This window comes from Zootoca vivipara, chromosome 16, assembly GCF_965207765.1.
Source record: "Zootoca vivipara chromosome 16, rZooViv2.hap1.1, whole genome shotgun sequence".
NCBI lineage: Eukaryota > Metazoa > Chordata > Lepidosauria > Squamata > Lacertidae > Zootoca > Zootoca vivipara.
In genome coordinates, this window is record NC_142599.1 from 24,443,696 (window position 1) to 24,463,093 (window position 19,398).

The 19,398-nt window shown below is 48.0% G+C and overlaps 1 protein-coding gene across 2 annotated transcripts in view; it reads right to left on the bottom strand.

The window, feature by feature from the left end:
• Nucleotides 1-1,353: 1,353 nt before the first annotated feature.
• LMNA (lamin A/C) overlaps nt 1,354-19,398 on the bottom strand; it is a 50,601-nt gene continuing 32,556 nt past the window's right edge. The window contains exons 2-12 of one of the 2 annotated variants that reach the window (XM_035097758.3): nt 18,765-18,921; nt 16,800-16,925; nt 16,410-16,580; nt 14,477-14,602; nt 13,910-14,130; nt 13,405-13,618; nt 11,167-11,274; nt 10,857-10,976; nt 10,051-10,143; nt 6,767-7,015; nt 1,354-4,737 (exon numbers count right to left, since the gene is read on the bottom strand). In XM_035097758.3, the coding sequence (XP_034953649.1) occupies nt 4,711-4,737; nt 6,767-7,015; nt 10,051-10,143; nt 10,857-10,976; nt 11,167-11,274; nt 13,405-13,618; nt 13,910-14,130; nt 14,477-14,602; nt 16,410-16,580; nt 16,800-16,925; nt 18,765-18,921 (1,612 nt within the window). In that variant the 3' untranslated portion in view covers nt 1,354-4,710. Of the gene's footprint in view, nt 4,738-6,766; nt 7,016-8,744; nt 9,380-10,050; nt 10,144-10,856; nt 10,977-11,166; nt 11,275-13,404; nt 13,619-13,909; nt 14,131-14,476; nt 14,603-16,409; nt 16,581-16,799; nt 16,926-18,764; nt 18,922-19,398 lie in introns of those variants that run through there. The other variant, XM_035097759.3, reaches the window with a different exon arrangement.

Sequence of the window (19,398 nt, forward strand, 5' to 3'; positions counted from 1 at the left end):
TCAAAGAACACATAGTACATCCTCTTTATGGCAAGTTTCCTGCTTAATCTTCAGAGAGCCTCCTGAGTTCCTTCCTCAAGGACTGATGAATTTATTGCCACACAAGTGGCCCAAATATCTGAAGTTATACCACATTGGCCTGAATATAAGCTGCACCCTCAGATCAGATAAGCTGCACCTTTAAAATTCAGGGGGGGGGAGAAAAAAGACAATACCCGAATATAAGCCGCTCCTTTAAAGCAGGTGGCGCTGTGGGTTAAACCACAGAGCCTAGAACTTGCCGATCAGAAGGTCGGCGGTTCAAATCCCTGCGACGGGGTGAGCTCCCGTTGCTCGGTCCCAGCTCCTGCCAACCTAGCAGTTCGAAAGCACGTCAAGTAGATAAATAGGTACTGCTACAGCGGGAATGTAAACGGAGTTTCCGTGTGCTGCTCTGGTTCACCCAAAGCGGCTTTGTCATGCTGGCCGCATGACCTGGAAGCTGTATGCCGGCTCCCTCGGCCAATAACACGAGATGAGCGCCGCAACCCCAGAGTCGGTCACGACTGGAACTAATGGTCAGGGGCCCCTTTACCTTCAAAATTGTGTCTTATGCTGGTGGTCCTAGGAGCTACGCGCTACCATCTTGCCTCGCCTATTTTTGCAAGGTTGCGAATTTAAGCCGCACTTTAACTTTTCATGGTCGGAATGGGGGGGAAGAGTGTGGCTTATATTCAGGCCAATACGGTAGTTGCTGTGATCACTAGCTTATTTAAAAAAATAATCTGCTTTTGTTTGCAATTTGTCTTCTTACAAGTCAGTGGACAGTAATGAACATCTGACTGACCAATCCTGTTCACAATATGCTCAAGTGCCTTTGTTACTTTGCATGGCTGGGATAAGTACGGTAGCTGACACCCACTGCAGCCTCTTTGTGTTCGGCTCTTGGGAGGTTGTCCTCGAGGTCGCCCTGACTGAAAACGATTTCCCCACCCTGCATTATTCTGCAGTCAAAGGACTAGGGATGCTGCAATACGTTGTTGCTGCTTTTGGTAAATTGATGCCTAGGCCGCGTCTGATATCAGCCTAGCGATGTAATCTACTCCAGGAGCATTCCTCCTCTGGTGGATTTCCTTTTGCCTCTCACCCCACCTCACTTTTTGCCGGTTTCTAGTGTGCGGTCCCCCCAGGTGGTCACCGGTGAGGAAATATGGACCACCCTCTTCTCATGAACTGGCCTGGGCAAGGAGCCAAGGCCCCCCGCTCTCCCAGGAAGGCCCACTTACATTAAAGGCCGTGAAGCCCCACTTCCCACCTTCGTACCATAGATTAAGATACCACAACGCAAAAATGAAGGAAGACACAAAAGGCTGGTTTGGTAGACATTTTTTAAGTGTATTTGGTTTAAGAAAATACAGGAGCACTACTGCCACATGAACAGCAAACGTAGGCCGCAGAAGAGGTCAACAGCAGAAAAAACACCCTCACAAAAGCACTGGCTTCCCCCTGGAGAATTGTTTTGGGGGGTTGAGTCTTGCTAGAGGGGGGGCAATCAGAGAAAGAGAGCAATGACATTGGTGGGTGTTGAATCGGGGTGAAGCTCTTGTGAAGACAAAAACAAACGAGAAGCAAGATTGCAGCCGGCAGCAGGCAGGCACGTTTTCGGTTTAGTGTTTTAATTCTGCACCATGCCCTACCCCCACCTGAATTAAGGCAAGAGCACAGGCGCATTGCAACACACAGCACAGGTTTTGCTACGTTGCTGCCCCATCGAAGAGGGTGCATTGCAAGCTACTGGCAAACGAAGCTGCCCAGAGGTTCCTGAGGAAAGTTATTTGCCTGCAATCCAAAGCCGCATGCAAGGATATATGTGTGCATGGAAAAGGTGCCCCCCGGTCTCATCACACACCTCACTCTAGTTCCACAGTGGAGAGCATTTTTCAAAAACTGTTTGTCTACAAGAAGAAGAAGAAAACAGATTGGAACTGTGGGGCACAGGGGAAGTGGCTGCTGTTTAAGGGTGAAGGGGAGATCCCTGCCTGAGACACACACATGTGAGAGGGGCAGCTTTCCTGGGCCAGAGGCTAGGTGAAAATAAGAGCCCCTTCGGAACTCCCTCAAAACTACGTATGAAGATTTCTCTAGGTCCTATTAAGAAGTTCAGCAAATTTGTGGATCCTTGAGAAGCGACCAGATGGCTCTGGCTGAAGGGATCAAATGAGATCGTTCTCAGAGCACCCGATATTGCCAGTCTGTGTGTACAGCTCACACAACAGCCTCGCAGGAGCCCACCATTCAACAAGGCCCAATTTAGGGTACGTCAGGGGTAGCCAACATGATGCTCCCCAGGTGGTGTTGGACCCCCATCAGCCCCATGGTTGTGGATTATAGGAGTTGCCATGCCGCTTTGGGTCCAGGCTAGAGAGGAACCATGCAGGGTGTGCTTACAGACCAAGGGCCCTAGGCCTACTCACAAGTAGGGGGTCCATGATACTCCTTCACTGCCTGTTAAGAATGTCTTTGGGAGGCCAGGTATACAAGGCCCCCACTTGGGCCTTCCATTTGCTAGAAGCAACACAGGCCTCATTCCCGCCCCCCACCTTGCTGAACTCTCTCTGCGCTATTGACCTTGTTTCTGGACCACGTTTTGGACCTAGACAGATTCTCTGTGCCTGACCCTGCCTGTGTTGAGACGTCACTGCACCCTTAGGTGACTTAGATCCGGCGTGTCTTCCAAACTTAACATGAGACACACACCTGAAAACTGAGGAGACCCAACTGTCTGCTGCAAGAGAAGGTGGCCTTTCTGAATCCTCGGCTGGGCAGGGAAGAGAAAGAATATCTTGCAGACAGGACCCCACCAACAGAAGACCATGGTGGGAATCCAGCCTTAGTCAGAGACAAACAAGGGCCTCAAGGCTGACAGGGGCTTGCCCCATGAGCATCAATGGGAGAAAAAGGTTCTTTGAGAAGAGGAGAACTTGTTGCTGGGCACTGTGGCTTCCCTCACTTTGCATCAGCTGCTCTGATTTCACAAAGGGGTGGGGGGCTAAAAAGACCTACAAAACTCCCCAAACCTACTTGGTGCTTTGGCTAGGAAGCTTTTTAGCTCAACAGCCCGTTTAGGGCATCGTAGTCAAACTCAGGCACAGGAAAAAAGCTGGTCCCGGAACTGAAAACAAAAAGGCGCGTTCGCTACACCTTCCCATAGCCCTTAAAAAGGCAACTAAAACAAGAGCACTGGCTACGGCAGCCATCTTTCAGCAAGGAGCTGCCATCCTTTGCTTCTGGGCTGCCAGTCTGGCGAAGACCATCCTTGCCAAGGCACATCGCGACTACCACCCGATACGCACCCACCCACCCTTTTCTCCCTCAAAGCGCCGCCAAAGAACAATACAGTACGTAAATGTCAACCCTACAGCATTTATATTGGCTATTATAGCATAGCAGTTGGTTGTAAGGAGGAGGGGAGGAGGGTTAACAGCAGCTGCAACTCGAGCAAAGCAAGGCAAGAGAGGCAGAGAGAAAAAGCTTTGGAGAGAATTGTTTTGGGACTGGACAGCTGTCAAGCCCCAGCTGCCAACAACCTTTTCTTACAATGCGGGGGATCTTACATGCTTGTTTTCCAAAGGAAGGTGGTTTCAATTTTTGAGCCGAAACATTTCCTTGAAGCAAAAGCGGGTGTTGAAATTGTCATGTGCACCCCCAAAACTGTCAGGAAGGGCATCAAAAGTACACATCGGGTCAAGTATATGAGCTGCTTTGCGGGGTGGGAAGAGCTAAATCTAGATTTCTTCATTTAAAGGCGCAAATGTGGATGCAGTTCATCTGAATTTGGTTCACTCAATTATTTTGTATTAATTCTGAGTGGGCGAAAAGTAGGGGCGCAAACTAAATTTTAAGATGAAGTGTTATAATCCCGGTCAGTTTAAGGGCTGCTTTGCAATGTAGCTGCCTTAGAGGGCCTCATCAGCATGGAGTAAAACAGCCTGACAACAGACATTGGATTAAAGTATGGTACATTTCTTGTCCAGGATCTCAAACCAGAACTTAGACTGAAAATTAATGTGGGTTTTATTTTATTTTATTTAAAAGAAGAGTCTCCCACTCACATTGACACTGTAAACAAGGCTCCACTCTGAACCAAGAGGGTGTCTCTATGAGCATCAAACTGTTTTACCTCAGGTGTGTAGGGGCTAACTGTGGGTTACAGCTGCTGTTAGCCAAGAGTGGCTAATGAGTATAATTCATCTTTAGCGTATCCCACAGGGAAACGGCAAGTGCAAAAATCCCTCTCAGAGTTTGTCCCTAAGGGAGAATATAAAACCAAGAGAGCCTTGTCTCTGTTGGCTGTTTTTCTTTTTTTTTCGTTTTTACGTACAGATTCCAATGAAAAATCTCTCTATATATATCTCTATACATATACACACCCCTATGTTAAAGTAAAACATTTCCCCCCTCCTTTTTGGCACCAATAACTCAAATTTCTTTGGCTTGGTTGTGGTTTTTTTTAAAGCTTTTTTTTTTGTTCTAGAAAAAAAAATTCTTAAAAAACCCCTGAAGCATCTTTAGCATTTATATATATTTTTATATATCTCGATATGTAATAATAAAGTATAAATTCCTGCAGTAGAAAATAACTCCTTTTATAAACGTTTCTTCTGTGCATGTAAGGAATAAGTTGCTTTTTGTCTAGCAGGCTGTGAGCGTTGTCGGGGAATAGCGGCAGGTTTACATGATGCTGCAGTTTTGAGGGCCCTGGATGGAGACACACAGAGAAAGATTTTTATTAATAATATTTAAACTAATTAGAAACTTTTTTTTAACAAAGGCACCTCAAAGCAACTTGCAAACGCCCACCCACAAAAAAAATCCATACACTAAAATATACATATAGACTCAGTCAAAATTCTGAGAAATGAATTCCTCAAATTCTGAGGTTCAGGACCTTCCCCTCCAAGGAAAGGACAATAAAAATGGGTTGTTTTTTTTAATAGTTCAGAAGATGACTGAGGAGAGAAATGGAATTTCAACACCACAAGGAGAAAGTTGGACTCTCCCTCAGTGCCCTGAAATAACCCAGTAGTTATTGCAGATCATGCCTAGTCCTTTATTCTTGCAAGAGGTCAAGTAGTTTCACTGTTTAGTCAATGCAATATTTTTATGGCCGGCATCAAATCCCCTTTTTTCTTCAGCAAAAATTCATAGCAGTTGAGATAAATGCTGAAAGTGCTTGAAGCCTAAAGCTGACGGTGCCTGTACTTTGTGGCGCTGCAATAAGATCGAGAGTTTCTCGAAGACAGTGGGCAGCTCAGTTTAAGACTGACCCTGCATTATTCTTAGGGACAGACAAATCTGTCAGTTCCAGATTTTATTCTTCAAATATTAAATTTAGTTGTCCACATTTGGACATCAAGTTTTCTTTTGTTTCTTTAAAGTAACCTCACAGATTCCCATCACCCCCACCCCCACCCTCTTACTATACATAAGGGTCTGGTGACTTCTGTTTCAGTGTATATGAAGAAGTGTGCATGTACACGAAAGCTCATACCTATGACAAACTTAGTTGGTCTCTAAGGTGCTACTGGAAGAATTTTTTTATTATTATTTTGACTGCGTCAGACCAACACAGCTACCTACCTATAACTCACATAAATTGATAAGCATTTCTCTTGATACATTCTTTTGTATGGAATTTCCCCTAAAATCCACATTTGGCAAGCAATTCTCCTTAATATAATTCTATTTGCATTAACATTTGCATTTTATATATTATTTATTGCATTTATAGCCCACCTTTTTCTCCAAGGAGCTAAAAGTGCGGTACATGGTTCTCTCTTTCCTCATTTAATCCCCACAACAACCCTTTTGGACAGGTTTGGCTGAGAGGCAGTGACTGGCCCAAAGTCACCCAGCGAGCTACACAGCCTCGGGAAGATTTTAACTCTGGTCTCCCAGGTCCTAATTCAACACTAACCACTGCACCACACTGCTCCCACCTTTCCCATATATACACAGCTTTGTACATTTCTTTGGTTGTCAATTGCAAGATTCAGACAAACACAAATTTCAAAGGGTAGCTGTGTATCAAATTTGCACCCCCCCAAAAAAAAGCCAGTGAATTAGGTGGGCTTATATAAAAAGGTGAACCAACTTTCTCCCCAATCTCTAGTCATTCTCATTATCACCGAGCCCCCTGTGCACATCACTTGGGAATTTCTATGCACCTCAGGCAACCTGATCTGGTTTGTTAAAACAGCTGCCACATTTCAGTTGCCTCCAACAGTCTTAATCCACCATCACTTAACAAACAGGTGCAGAAACATGGTAGAAGCATTCATGGCAAAACTGACTGATTTCATTCATATACAGAAATGCAATTGGACAGCATCTGTCGTTTGGGAAAAGCCTTGTGATGCCTTTTTAAAGTTAGACGAATTCTCCCCAGTGATAATAGACATGTAGAGTTGTAGCCAACTGGGTTCTACTCAGAGTAAACCCATTGAAATTGCTGGGCCTAAGAGAGCCATGCCTGTTAACCGCCATGGGTCCACACCCAGTTGGGCTGTGCCCAATGCTAACTCTTTTTTTTTTTGCTGGTCTGCTAGGGTCTTGCTGGAAGCATTTGGGGAATGTTATTTCACACTTAGCCTTGTGTGTTTTCAAGGGTCTCCAGACATTACCGGTAACAGTTGACAATGCCACAATGGATGCTACAGTTAATGATGGGACTCCCTCCCCGCTGAACGCCCTTAAACTCTGGCCCCCCAAAGCCCAACCCACTGACCTGCTGGCGTGGGCTGGAATTGCCCAGGATGTAGGTCCGGGGGAGCAGGTTTTCCCCAAGGCTGCTGCCTCCGGTACGGTAGCTGCGTGTGATGGTGAGGCTGGAAGAGGAAGAGCCAGAGGACAGGGTGCTGGTCGCAGCGTTGGTGGTACTGGCCCCCTTGTCTGCCGGCTGCCCGCAGGTGCCGCAAAGCACAGTGCGGGAACGCAGGTTGTACTCGCCTGGGTCGCCAGAGCCGCTGCAGTGGCTCTAGAGGAGGAGGAAGATCAGAAGCTGAACCACACAGAGAACAGGGATGGGGAACCAATCGGCCTGCCTGGGGCTGCTGAGATGCTCCGCTCCAGGCAGGTGGGTTGCAGTCCAGGCAGGTGGTTGCAGTCCACTGTCGGGAGTGCCACAGCTTCCCCATCTCCAACGCAGAGACAGAATCACCAAAACTTTCGATTAGAAGCAGGAAAAAAGCTTTGAAGGATAGCAATGGACGTTTTATTCAGTCTTTTGAAGAGAAAAGCAAAAAGTCACGCACTAGGTTATGATTTGGGATCTGCGTATGTGCCTAACAGTGTGCAATTGAAAATTTTGCAGCAAATGTTTAGAAAGTTTTTCAGAGGAGGAATTAACCCTATGGATGGGGAGATTTGAAAGGGAATATTAATATCTAAAAAGTATGTAAATTAATATCTTTTTAGCAAGGCTTTAGAAGCAGGACGGTGATATACGGGAGGAATTAAAAAGGTGGAGAACCTCTGGTCCACCAGGGGGAGTCTAATTTGGCCCAAGAGGCCAATTCCCCTATACCTCAGCTACCTGTCCATCACCTGAGAGCAATGGGATACCAGCTGATGGAGGGAAGAGGAGGGTTCAATTCTGCATTGGCTGTGAGTGGCTGTTCCCAACAAGGAACTGGCACCCACAGCCAAAGCAGTGGGGTTTAACCGCCTTTTAACAAGTGCCAAGCAGGCATTAAATGCTGCTCGGTATCAGAGGCACCAAGCAGCAGTTGTGCTTGGGAGAAGTCCCTCTCACAGTGGATCTGCAAATTTCTTCCCCCTGCTTTTTGCAGATCTGCTGCTAGAGGGACTTCTCTTGTCTGAAATGCCTACATAATGTTGACTCTTTTTGCCCCCCCCCCCGTGGGTGTGGGGGGAGAAGAACCACTTGCAAGTAATTAATTAAATCATTAAACAATGACTTCATAGAAGGGACACCATGGCCACAAACTTAGTGTCCCTCTAGGTGACAATTCCTAAACTTGTTTAAACCCACTTTTGTTGAATCTTACAGACCCATTTCCCTGCCTAATGTATATTATAAGAGTTTTGCTTCTGTCCTTGACAGTTGCTTAAAATGAAATATAGGTGATTACATCCATGTGGACCAAACTGGCTTTATCCAGTTTGGTCTCCATTTGGAAATTAAAAATATTAAGTATTAATAAGTATTATTGTTAGTAGTAGTAGTAGTAAAGGTAAAGGTAAAGGTAAAGGGACCCCTGACCATTAGGTCCAGTTGTGACCGACTCTGGGGTTGCGCGCTCATCTCGCATTATTGGCCGAGGGAGCCGGCGTACAGCTTCCAGGTCATGTGGCCAGCATGACAAAGCTGCTTCTGGAGAACCAGAGCAGCACATGGAAACGCCGTTTACCTTCCCGCTGTAGCGGTACCTATTTATCTACTTGCACTTTGACGTGCTTTCGAACTGCTAGGTTGGCAGGAGCTGGGACCAAGCAACGGGAGCTCACCCCGTCACAGGGATTCGAACCGCCGACCTTCTGATCAGCAAGCCCTAGGCTTAGTGGTTTAACCACAGCGCCACCTGGGTCCTTAGTAGTAGTAGTAGTAGTAAGTAAACAGAAATATCCTTAGCATCTTTAAAATGTTTGACTGTGTGGAATGGGCATTTCAAATTGGTTTAGTTAAAAGCATTAAATTTGGCCCTAAATTTATGTATAGTCTTGTGGGTGAAATTAAGAATAAGTTTAGACTTTAAACAAATTGATCACTGGGGTACAAGGTGAGGCCACCCCCGAGTTTGCTTGTGATTTTTTATGCAAAGCAAAGAAGAGCTAACCAAGGCTCACGGTTGCAATGCAAACATTTCTAAACTCTGGTGGGAGCAAACTTTGAACATGCAAACTCAGGGGCTGCCACAAAAAGGCCCCCTCTGGGGACACCGCCAAACTTCTTGGGGATGTGAAACTAGCAAGAGGGCCCAACTCAGCTGATTTTAACACCAGGGAGGGTCTGTAAGGAAGGAGGTTTGTCTTCCAGGTATCTGGGACCTAAGTTATTTGGGGCTTTCAGTGCTAACATGAGCACCTTGAATTGGGCCTAGCAATGAACTGGCAGCCAATGCAGCTGTTTTAAAATGGGGCTCTAAAATTATTGGTTGTAGAAGGTTTAGCAACTTGTCCTACTACAGAAATTGCCTCATAAGTTAAAATTAATGAGAGGGCGGTGTAAACAGGATTCATTTCTATTTTCTCAGTTTGATTTTACTTTATTGACTAATAGACAAGAGATTGGAAGGTCAGTCTCCACAGCATTGGGTGTAACTGACTGAAATAAAAGTCTTGGACCAGGGATCTTCAGTTTAAAATATGGGTTTCAAACCTGCAAGGAAAGCGGAGAATGTGGTTCAGCACCTGGTAATATCCCCCCATGATTTGTATCGAATTAATGTACATGTCATACTATGAAATATAGGAGAAATGCATGTTTCAGTACAGTCGGTTTAAGTCCGCTGCGGTTTGAGTACTCTTGGTTTGAGTACTCCGTGGACCCGGAAGTGTTTACTTCTGGGTTCCGCGGCACATGCAAAAGCGCTCTATTGGCGTACTCCGTTTAAGTATTTTTTGGGGAGTGAATGGCTCCCGAGAACGAATTACGTACTTAAACCGAGGTATTCAACTTGTTGGTGGGCTATTCTGCAAAAAAAAAAAAACATGTTTGCCTATGGTGTGCTGTTTTTCTTTTGTACTTTGGGGTAAGAGAGAAAGCTAACAAAAATTATAGACCAAATCAAAGGAGCACACTCTGTTTCAGGAACCAGGACAGACCAAGCTAATACAGGGATGTGCTAAAATACAGGAAGAGAAGGGGAGAGAGGCAGGTCTCTCAAGGAGCCCCAGACAAGAGCAGTCTCCTAATGTGCTTCCGTAGGCTTTTATTGCCCTCCTTTATTAGGAGCATTGCAGTAGCGCATGGAAGCCTTCCGTGAGAGGGCGGGTCATGCCTGCTCTGCAGCCACTCCCCCTGCTAGCAGAGGACCCCAGAAAACTCACATGGTGGTGGTGGTGGTGGTGGCCATCTTCATCCTCATCTTCATCGTCATCGTTGACAATCACGGTGCGCACCAGCTTCCGCATGGCCACTTCCTGCGGAGGGAAAACAAAGAAAGGATGTCAGGTGAGTTGCTGGTACTTTGCTCTTCCAACTGGGCTTTATGTCAAAGAGGCGGACAGAGAGGACTATGACCTGGTCTTGGTACTGGGAAGAGGGGTTTGGGAGCGGTTATCGATTATCACCGTCTCTTAAACCTCTTTTTAAAAATGGGCATGTAACAGTCAACAGAGGAGTCACATCCACACTGGGAACTATAGCTAAGCTACAGTTCCCAGCACCCTTCACAAACTACAGTTCCCATAATTCTTGGGGGGAAGCCACCTGCTCTAGATAGATGTTGATGTGACCGGAGCAGTATCCTATAATTTAAATTAAGAGGTGGGGCACTCTAGGCCCTGAGACTCTGTCCAGGCCATACTCTGAGAACTTTTGCCTGGCAGGAATGGATCCCTGATAAGGCCTCTTTGCTCAGATGCAAGGAGGAAGGGGGGAGATGTGTGTGTGGTTGTTTTAACCTAGCCAACTGTACGTGTTGCACCGGTGGCTCCACCCATATTTTTGCTCTGCCCACCCCATGAGGAAATGTGTCCCCACCCCAATAAATTCGCAGGCATAGCAGGAGGAGGAGGGGAACACGAGAGGCATAAGCAAAGGGCAATGTAATGGAGTCCTGGGCTTTGAACAGCAACAATTCTGGCCTCGCTGAGGAATAGTGGCCCCAACCATCCACCACAGGGTGCCTTACCTCTCCAGAAGAGGTGAGAAGAGCAGTGCGCAAGCTGTCTCCAGTTCCCCACGAGCTCTGGTTTTTCCACACCATATCACTGGGAGGGTTGTGGGTCACCCCGGCACCAGAGGCCCAGATCTTAAGTGGGGAAAGAGAGGAAGAAGAGAAAGTCATCAAGGGAGACGCCGACACACAACAGTGCTGTATATTGGAGGGGGGTCCAGGGGGCTGCGCCACATCCATGCATTCATCCTCCTCCTCCCGCAGTCGCTGGCCCCGTCCTGGGGATTATGCACTTCTGCTTTGCACGAGGCTCGCAGCTACTCACCGTAACCAGCTGGCCTGCCTTCAAGGTGAACTTGGGGGGGAACCTGTAGGAGATGGGGGCCTCGTCTCCATTCTGGCGCTTGATCTGCCAGTTTCCCAGGGACTGGTCCTAAAAAAAACACAGAAGAGGGATGGCCGTGGTAAGTGAGCCCCATTGCAGGGGAGGCACCAGCAACTGTGCCATCTCCCAGGAAGAAGTGTGGATGTGGGTCTCTCTTGAGAAGGCCTCATGAATGCATCTCATTCCTGCCATGCAGAAACCAGCAAGAAGCAGCTTCCCTCCCTACTGGCTGCTAGGAAATCTAATCAAGCACAACTCTGTATATGAAATAAGAGTGTATTGTACATTAAATATCTCAATGCAACACATACTATAACTCAGTATAATGTGAGCTTAAATTTTATATATGTCAGGGATGAACCAGAGGTGCTAGGTTTCCCAGAGGGGGAGACGTTGGGGTGGAAAGACAAGGAGGTGAGCCCGAAGGGGAGGGGGAGGACAGAGCTGTGGAGATGGTTCCTGAAGAACAGCCAAGAAGGGAGGTAGAAGCGGGAGGTTCACAGGAGCGGCAAGGGTTAAGTTCCAGCTCAGACTCAGGAGGCGTGTACAAGCCGGCTCTCCGTGTGGAAAAGAGGCATGGCGAAAGACGGAGCTCAAGGGTTCGCCATTTTCTGGCATGCTGGCCTGGGCGAGACAGGCATCAGCAGAGATCTGAGATGAGTGACTCTGATGAATGATCATGACTTGCTAATGACTGCTTGTAAATAATGAAAATAAAAAGCCATAAAAACGCCAGGAGGCTCTTGTGATGATTGTATGAAGAGGGGAAGCCTGTCAGCCATGACTAAGTATATATATCATTTTATTTATATTATATATATACTATCTTGTTGTTGTTGTTTAGTCGTTTAGTCGTGTCCGACTCTTCGTGACCCCATGGACCAGAGCACGCCAGGCACTCCTGTCTTGCACTGCCTCCCGCAGTTTGGTCAAACTCATGTTCGTAGCTTCAAGAACACTGTCCAACCATCTTGTCCTCTGTCGTCCCCTTCTCCTAGTGCCCTCAATCTTTCCCAACATCAGGGTCTTTTCCAAGGATTCTTCTCTTCTCATGAGGTGGCCAAAGTATTGGAGCCTCAGCTTCACGATCTGTCCTTCCAGGGAGCACTCAGGGCTGATTTCCTTCAGAATGGATAGGTTTGATCTTCTTGCAGTCCATGGGACTGCTATCTTACATATTACTATTTAATGTCACCAGGTTCAAGAGTTCAACTGTAATGTCCTGAAGACCAGGGTACAGATTCTCTGTGTTAAATCTTGCAGTTGAGAAACTATAAGATGAGGACTCCAACAACGAGATGTTCGGGTAAAATCTCTCTTTCAACACCCTTTTTCAGGTCGGTCCAAACTTGGACCTGGTGACATTGAATAGTAATCTGTAAGATTGTATACAGTGGTACCTCGCAAGACGAATGCCCTGCAAGACGAATGCGTCTTGCGATCTGATGGTGACCCGCAAGACAAATTCGTTTTGCGAAAAAATTCATCTTGCAAATCGCGGTTTCCCATAGGTATGCATTGAAATTGAATTAATGCGTTCCTATGGGCAAAAAATGAAATTTCAATGCATTCCTATGGGAAACCGCGATTCGCAAGATGAATTTTTCGCAAAACAAATTGACTCACGGAACAAATTAAATCCGTCTTGCGAGGTACCACTGTTTATCTCTTCAAGATGGATCTGAGGCTGTTGTTATATATATTCTTTAAGCTCACGTTATAGTACATGTTGCATTGAGATAATTTAGTGTACAATATGCTCCAATTTCTTATAGAGAGTTGTGCTTGTTGAGATTCTACTCTCTGTATTCCTTCATTGTTTAATGCTAGGAAATCTAAACAAAAGCGGCAGCTGATGCCCAGTGGGCTTGGTAGGACGGAAGGCAGGGAGCCCAACAGCAGGTGGCGCCAGAGGCAATGGCAAGCAGAGACAAATAATTCTAGCCCTATCCCCACCCCTCCTGAGTTCTACAACAGAAGCACCTTCTGATAGGCAGGGCGGATGGTGCAAAATGTGCCTGGCACCTGGCAAATTTTGAACTTGGCTGACTGAAAAGCTCATCAAGATCTACCTTATGGGCAGCTTAACATGCCACTCTCCCCCCCCTGACCACCCGAGGATTTCTGCCAAGCAGCAAGGCACTCCCCCTCTCCCGTCCCCACCACGAGGAAACCCACCTCATTCGACTTGTTCCTCAGGCGGACAAACTTCCCTGCCAGGTCAATTTCCTCCACAGCCACGCGGCCGCTGGTCCGGGCATGGTGGGAATAGCTAGTGCGACTCTCTCCATCCTCGAGCTTACGCTTCTTGGAAGAGCTTTGCATAGAAGAGTGGGAGATGCGTGTCCTGGTGCCCCCCTTCTGGGAGGTGGGGCTGGGGGAGAGACGCAGCCTGGGGGGGGGGAGAAGAAGAGAAAAAAGAGGGTGTCAAGATGACTTGTCTTCAGATGCATGCAGGAGCTGAAACTAAGAACTTAAGAGCCCTGCTGGATTGGCCCATCTAATCCAGAGTCCCGCCTCTTCTTTCTGTTCTTTTCCAATAGCAGGCCCATTTGCAAAGCTCTCCACTCAACCTACATTCAGACCCACCAACACAGAAGGAACAGGAGGCCACCGTCTGAGGGAGACCACCCTGTTTTGACTCCAGCCCCCCCTGGGTCAACATCCCCAGCCCTGCACCTACCTCTCCTCCTCTCCCTCCAGGAGTTTGCGGTAGGCGTTGATCTCCATGTCCAGGGCTAGCTTGATGTCCAGCAGCTCCTGGTACTCATCCAGCTGCTGCTGCATGCGGGCCCGCATGTCTGCCATCTCCCGCTCCTTTTCGGACAGGATGCGGCGGCTGGTGTCACGCTCCCGGGCAAGAGCGTCCTCCAGGTCACGCAGCTTTGCTTCCTTGGCAGAGAGCTGGGAAGGAGGCATAAGAGAGGAGCTGGCAGGTGGAGCAGGCCAACGGCACAAGCGGCATGGAGGTGGGATAGAAATTCACTAGATTCTCACAGTGTGGGGGTGCTCATTATTACTTTACACAGGGTTGGGAATCAGAAAGGGCTCCGCTCAAAATCCCTTAAGAGTTAAGTGGGCAGCGTTTCAGTGCAATGTAGCTGTTAGCTGGAGGAGTAAGCCTCAATTTAGAGCACCCTGGGCAAAGACATTCAGCAGTGCCACAGTGTCATCCAGGGAGCCAACAGCACTCGAAACAGAGAGCACAGCACTGGCCGCCTGTCCCTGGTGACCCTTCCCGACCCCTCACCTGCTTCTGCAGCTGGCTCAGCTGCGCCGACAGGCTGTCGATGCGGATGCGAGTCTGCTGCAACTCTTCGTGGGCTACCCCCGCCATGCTGCTGTTCCGCTCGGCTGACTGCTTGGCGTTTTCCAGCTGAAAAGGAAGATCGGCCACGATGAGGCACAGAAGAAACTGGGCGCTCCATAAAGGAGGACAGAAAGGAACATTCTGGGACATGGGCTGCCTTTGTCTAAAGCAGCCTTCGCCAACCCGGTGCCTTGTGGGTGCTTTGAACCACAACTCCCAACATCCCCCAGCCAGCATGGCCATCTTGAACTACAGCTCCCATCAGCCCCTAGCCAGCACTGAACATGAGTTTGCAGTGGGTTGGGAACACAGTTTAATTTCTTTAACCTGCACCGCAAGTGGAGGTGGATTTTTTTTTACTTCTGGAAATCCAAACCAGCCACCGACAGAAAGTGGCTATCTGGGAGCAGTATTTCATTGCAGTGTTTCAAAACAATATTTAACAGCCCTGATTGTTGTACAAGACAGAGACAGAGAGAGAGAGAAATACAGTGGTGCCTCGCTTAACGAATTCCCTGCTTAACGAAATTTCTGCTTAACGAAAGGATTTTTCGAGCGGAGGTTGCCTCGCTAGACAAATTCGTTTTACGAAAAATTCGTCTAGCGAACCGCGGTTTCCCATAGGAATGCATTGAAATTCAATTATTGCATTCCTATGGGCAAAAAAAAAAAATTCAAAAAAAAATTCAGTGCATTCCTATGGGATTCGCTAGACGAATTTTTCGTTATAAGAAAAGACCCATGGAACGAATTAAATTTGTCTAGTGAGGCACCACTGTAGTGGCTATGATAATGTATTAGATATGGCCCTATGTGCATAGACCACAATGCAAGGTTGTTGCAAACCACTCTTCTCTCAACTTCAGTGCCGTATCCAACACACGCGACTATCCGTAGACTACACTACTACAGGGCTGCTGCCATCCATTCCCTCGCAGCCCTCACACCCAGCCTGCGAAATGGGGAGAACCACCCAGGACCACCTCATGAGAAGAGAAGAATCCTTGGAAAAGACCCTGATGTTGGGAAAGATTGAGGGCACTAGGAGAAGGGGACGACAGAGGACAAGATGGTTGGACAGTGTTCTCGAAGCTACGAACATGAGTTTGACCAAACTGCGGGAGGCAGTGCAAGACAGGAGTGCCTGGCGTGCTATGGTCCATGGGGTCACGAAGAGTCGGACACGACTAAACGACTAAACAACAACAACAACCCAGGACCATTGGAAGAGCAGTCCTTTGAATGCAGGCAGTGACCAACTGGCGTGCAACCATGCATGTGCGCACTGCTGCAGCCAGGAAGGTGGCAGAGGCAGAGCAGGGCAGAGCAAGCAGACACACAGAGTGTGTAATGTAGCCCCCACACAAATGGGGTCACTGCCTGTACTTCAAAAACTTGAACTCCTCACATTTCCTACACCAAACAGGACCTAAATGAGAAATAGTGTTAACTCCTGGACTTTAATTCTAGCTTTTTAGTTGGGGCTGGTTGGGTGGAGAGATAATATGTGTAAAAGGGAACGCAAGGCTGGCCCAGGATGTTTTGCCACTTGAGGTGAGACAGACAATGCTCTCATGCTGCCTTCTCCTAACCCCCTCCCCTGCCCCCAGGAGGCTGGAGAGGAGCAGGCGGGTGGAGGTGGGTGGCAGCCGTGGGGGGTGGGGGTGGAGGCCCAGTCTGCCACCTGAGGCGACTGCCTCACGGGTGTGCCAGCCCTGAGTTAAAGTCTTGAATAGCTCCACAATCTCTTAGGAGCAGGCTGCCACTGCGGTGCAAACCGGAGGAAATAAACAAAGAAGTTGGCACCAAAAGTAATGTAGAAAAGGCTCCATCTCTCCGGCAAAAGGTAAGGAGTTTAAGGCCAGGGTGGTACCTTGGAGCCATAAGTCTTCTCCAGCTCTTCCTTGTACAGCCTGACTTGCATTTCGTGCTGTGACCTCAGATCATGCAGGGCGTCGGCCAGCTTGTTCTCGAACTCCCGCTGGCGCCCATTGTCAATCTCCACCAGGCGGGTCTCGTGGCGGCGTTTGCTCTCGCGAAGCTCCTGCAGGAGAAGGCGGTAAGAAGAGTCATGGGGGACAAAGGCTATTCATGGCTGGCAGGCAGGGGCAGAGAGAGGGGGTTCTTGTGCTCGGGTCTTTTTTCTGGGTTTCCCCAAACAACCTTCAGCCTTACAATGCAGGGACAGGAACTGTGGGCAAGCCCAGGGGGTTGGGTGAGGGTATGTGCTGCTGTGCCGTTTTTTGCAGGCCGCCCCACTCACCTCTCCATAGATGTTCTTCTGGAACTCGAGCTCCTCCCTCAGGGTCTGCAGTCTGTTCTCCGCATCCACCCGTCGCAGCATCTCGTCCTGAAGTTGCTTCTTGGCCTCAGCCAAAGCAGCTTCCAGCTGTGGGTGGATTGGCAGGGAGACAGGGTGGGATGAAAAAAAGAGAACGGGAGAAGCATGTCAATGGGATGGAAGGTGGCGGCCTTTATATATGCCCACCTGAGCGCTTGAATCCATGGAACTGGCCCTGTTACAGATGCCACATAATACTCATTCCACATTTGTAAGAAATCAATCTTTTAGTGTGTACTCTTTTCAATGCCCGCTAAAATTGTTTTTGTTCCAGCAAGCCTGTCCAGATTTGTAGTACGTTGATCTGTGTTTCAATATGGTTTTTAGTTCCCTCTTTGACTTTATTCTAACATTTTAAAAAGCTGTTTTTAATAGCAACTTTATTGTTTCATTCTTTTTGCAAACTGCTTTGAGGTTTTCCCTTACAATCAAGCGGTATATGCATTTTGTGAAATGAATAAATTATACTGGGGGCAGACTGAAGCCGTGGCTGGGCCAGGGACTGCCGTTTCCCCCAAGCACTGTCTCTCAGATGGGCTGGGAAATCTCTGGGAGCACCTAGATGCATTTCCACTTTGCTGGCATTCCAAAAACCAGCCCAAGAATAGGGGCCAGCCCCGGCTTGGCACTCTCATGGGTCACAGGTGAAGCTGCCCTCTGCAAAGCCAGGCCGTCTATTGCACTCAGAAGCTTCTGCTGAAAGCAGCTTCCTAGCATACAGAAAAGACATGTGGTACAGTCCTCCTTGGAAGTGAAGCTTTCCAGATGGGAGGGGGTGAATAACAGCTTTGTGTGAGCACTGCGAAGGGTGCTTCACCACATATCCTCCTGCCCCCACTACAGTCTGAAGTAGTACCAACAGCCAGAAGGTCTACCCCATATGCTTTCACCTGCAGACATGAATCTGCTTTAAAATCCAAGAGTTATTGTTGGGTTTAAAGGACTGCCTTGCCCAGATGGCAGGCTGTGCTGCCATCGCCTGGCTGTTTTAAATCTTCATGGGATAGATGTCCTAAACTCTAGAGCTTCCCACTCCCCCCCTCCCCCAAAAAGGTTCCGGGACATTTATGGACTAGGGTTGACGAAGGCAGGGGTTTATAAATTCACTATGGGGTGGGGAGAGGGAGCCAGCTTCCTCCTCCCTCTCCCATAACAGAAGAGCTGTAGGTCACCCAATAGAACGGGCTGGCAGACCAAAGAAAGCACAACGCAATTGGCCAGGTGAGATTGCTTTCTTTTTAAAAGGTTAGTATGAACTCGTGGAAGAGCAGAAGATCTATCTGCAGCGGTTAACCATGAAAGCCAAGTGGAACCTCCAAGACCCAAGGCAGTCTATCCTGATTGTCAGATGCTGGAGTCAAATGACAGGCAACCAACAGTCACCCTTCAGGCCATATGTGAGTACGCTAAGAGGCAAACCGACCGGCAGCTGCTCGAACAGAAAGCTGGCCCAGACAGCATTATGGTCTGAGCCAGCAGAGGTCTTTCACATTCTTAAAGATTACACCATCAAGGGCAGGCATGGTCAAACTTTGCCCTCCAGCTGTTTGGGGACTACAACTCCCATCATCCCTTGCTAACAGGACCAGTGGTCAGGGATGATGGGAACTGTAGTCCCAAAACAGCTGGAGGGCCAAGTTTGGCCATGCCTGATCTAGGGTGAACTTCACAAGTCCCCACCTCCCACCCCATGGATAAATTAAGGTCCACTGCAGAGAAACAGGAAAACAAGATAAAGAGGGGAGCTGACCTCAGCAGCACCCACCTCACAATGGTAGCCTTTCCTAAGGGGGTCAACTGCTGGGGTGTGTGTGCATGAATTATCAGTAAAAAGTGGGTTGCTTTGAAGGCAGCTCCAAAGGAGACTGCTGAGCTGGTGGTCCTCACCTTGGCCAGTTGCCCCCGCAGATCACGGAGCTCATTCTCCAAGTTGCGATTCTCTCCCAAGGCAGTGGTGAGTGCTGCTTCCTTGGAGTTCAGCAAGGCCTCGACGTCCTTCAGGCGGGCTTGGGCGGTCAGCAGCTCCCCTTCCTTCTTGGTGTTCCTAAAACGGGGGAGAGAAGAAGGCACAGCTGTTAACCCAGACTGGAGAGAGGCTTTTTCTTCTTCAAGGACCAAGGTACAAAAAAAAAAAAAGCCGCGACAATTTGTTATTATAAAAATGGCAAATGACAGAATCATTACAAAAGTAATAAAATGGTTCATCTGTTTTCTTTGTAAGTCAGTCTGCAATGAGTACGATTTCATAATATAATGCAGAAAATGCAACGCAAAGTTCTTAAGCGGCAAGATCGACAAGACACACTGGGCTTTGCTGGGTTGGGACACAGAGCCATCTAGGTCAAGCATCCTGTTTCAAACAGTAGCTTGTCAGATGCTCTTAAGCAGGTATAGGCAAACTTGGCGCTCCAGATGTTTTGAGACTACAATTCCCATCATCCCTGACCACTGGTCCTGTTAGCTAGGGATGATGGTGGGAGTTGTAGTCCCAAAAACATCTGGAGGACCCAGTTTGCCTATG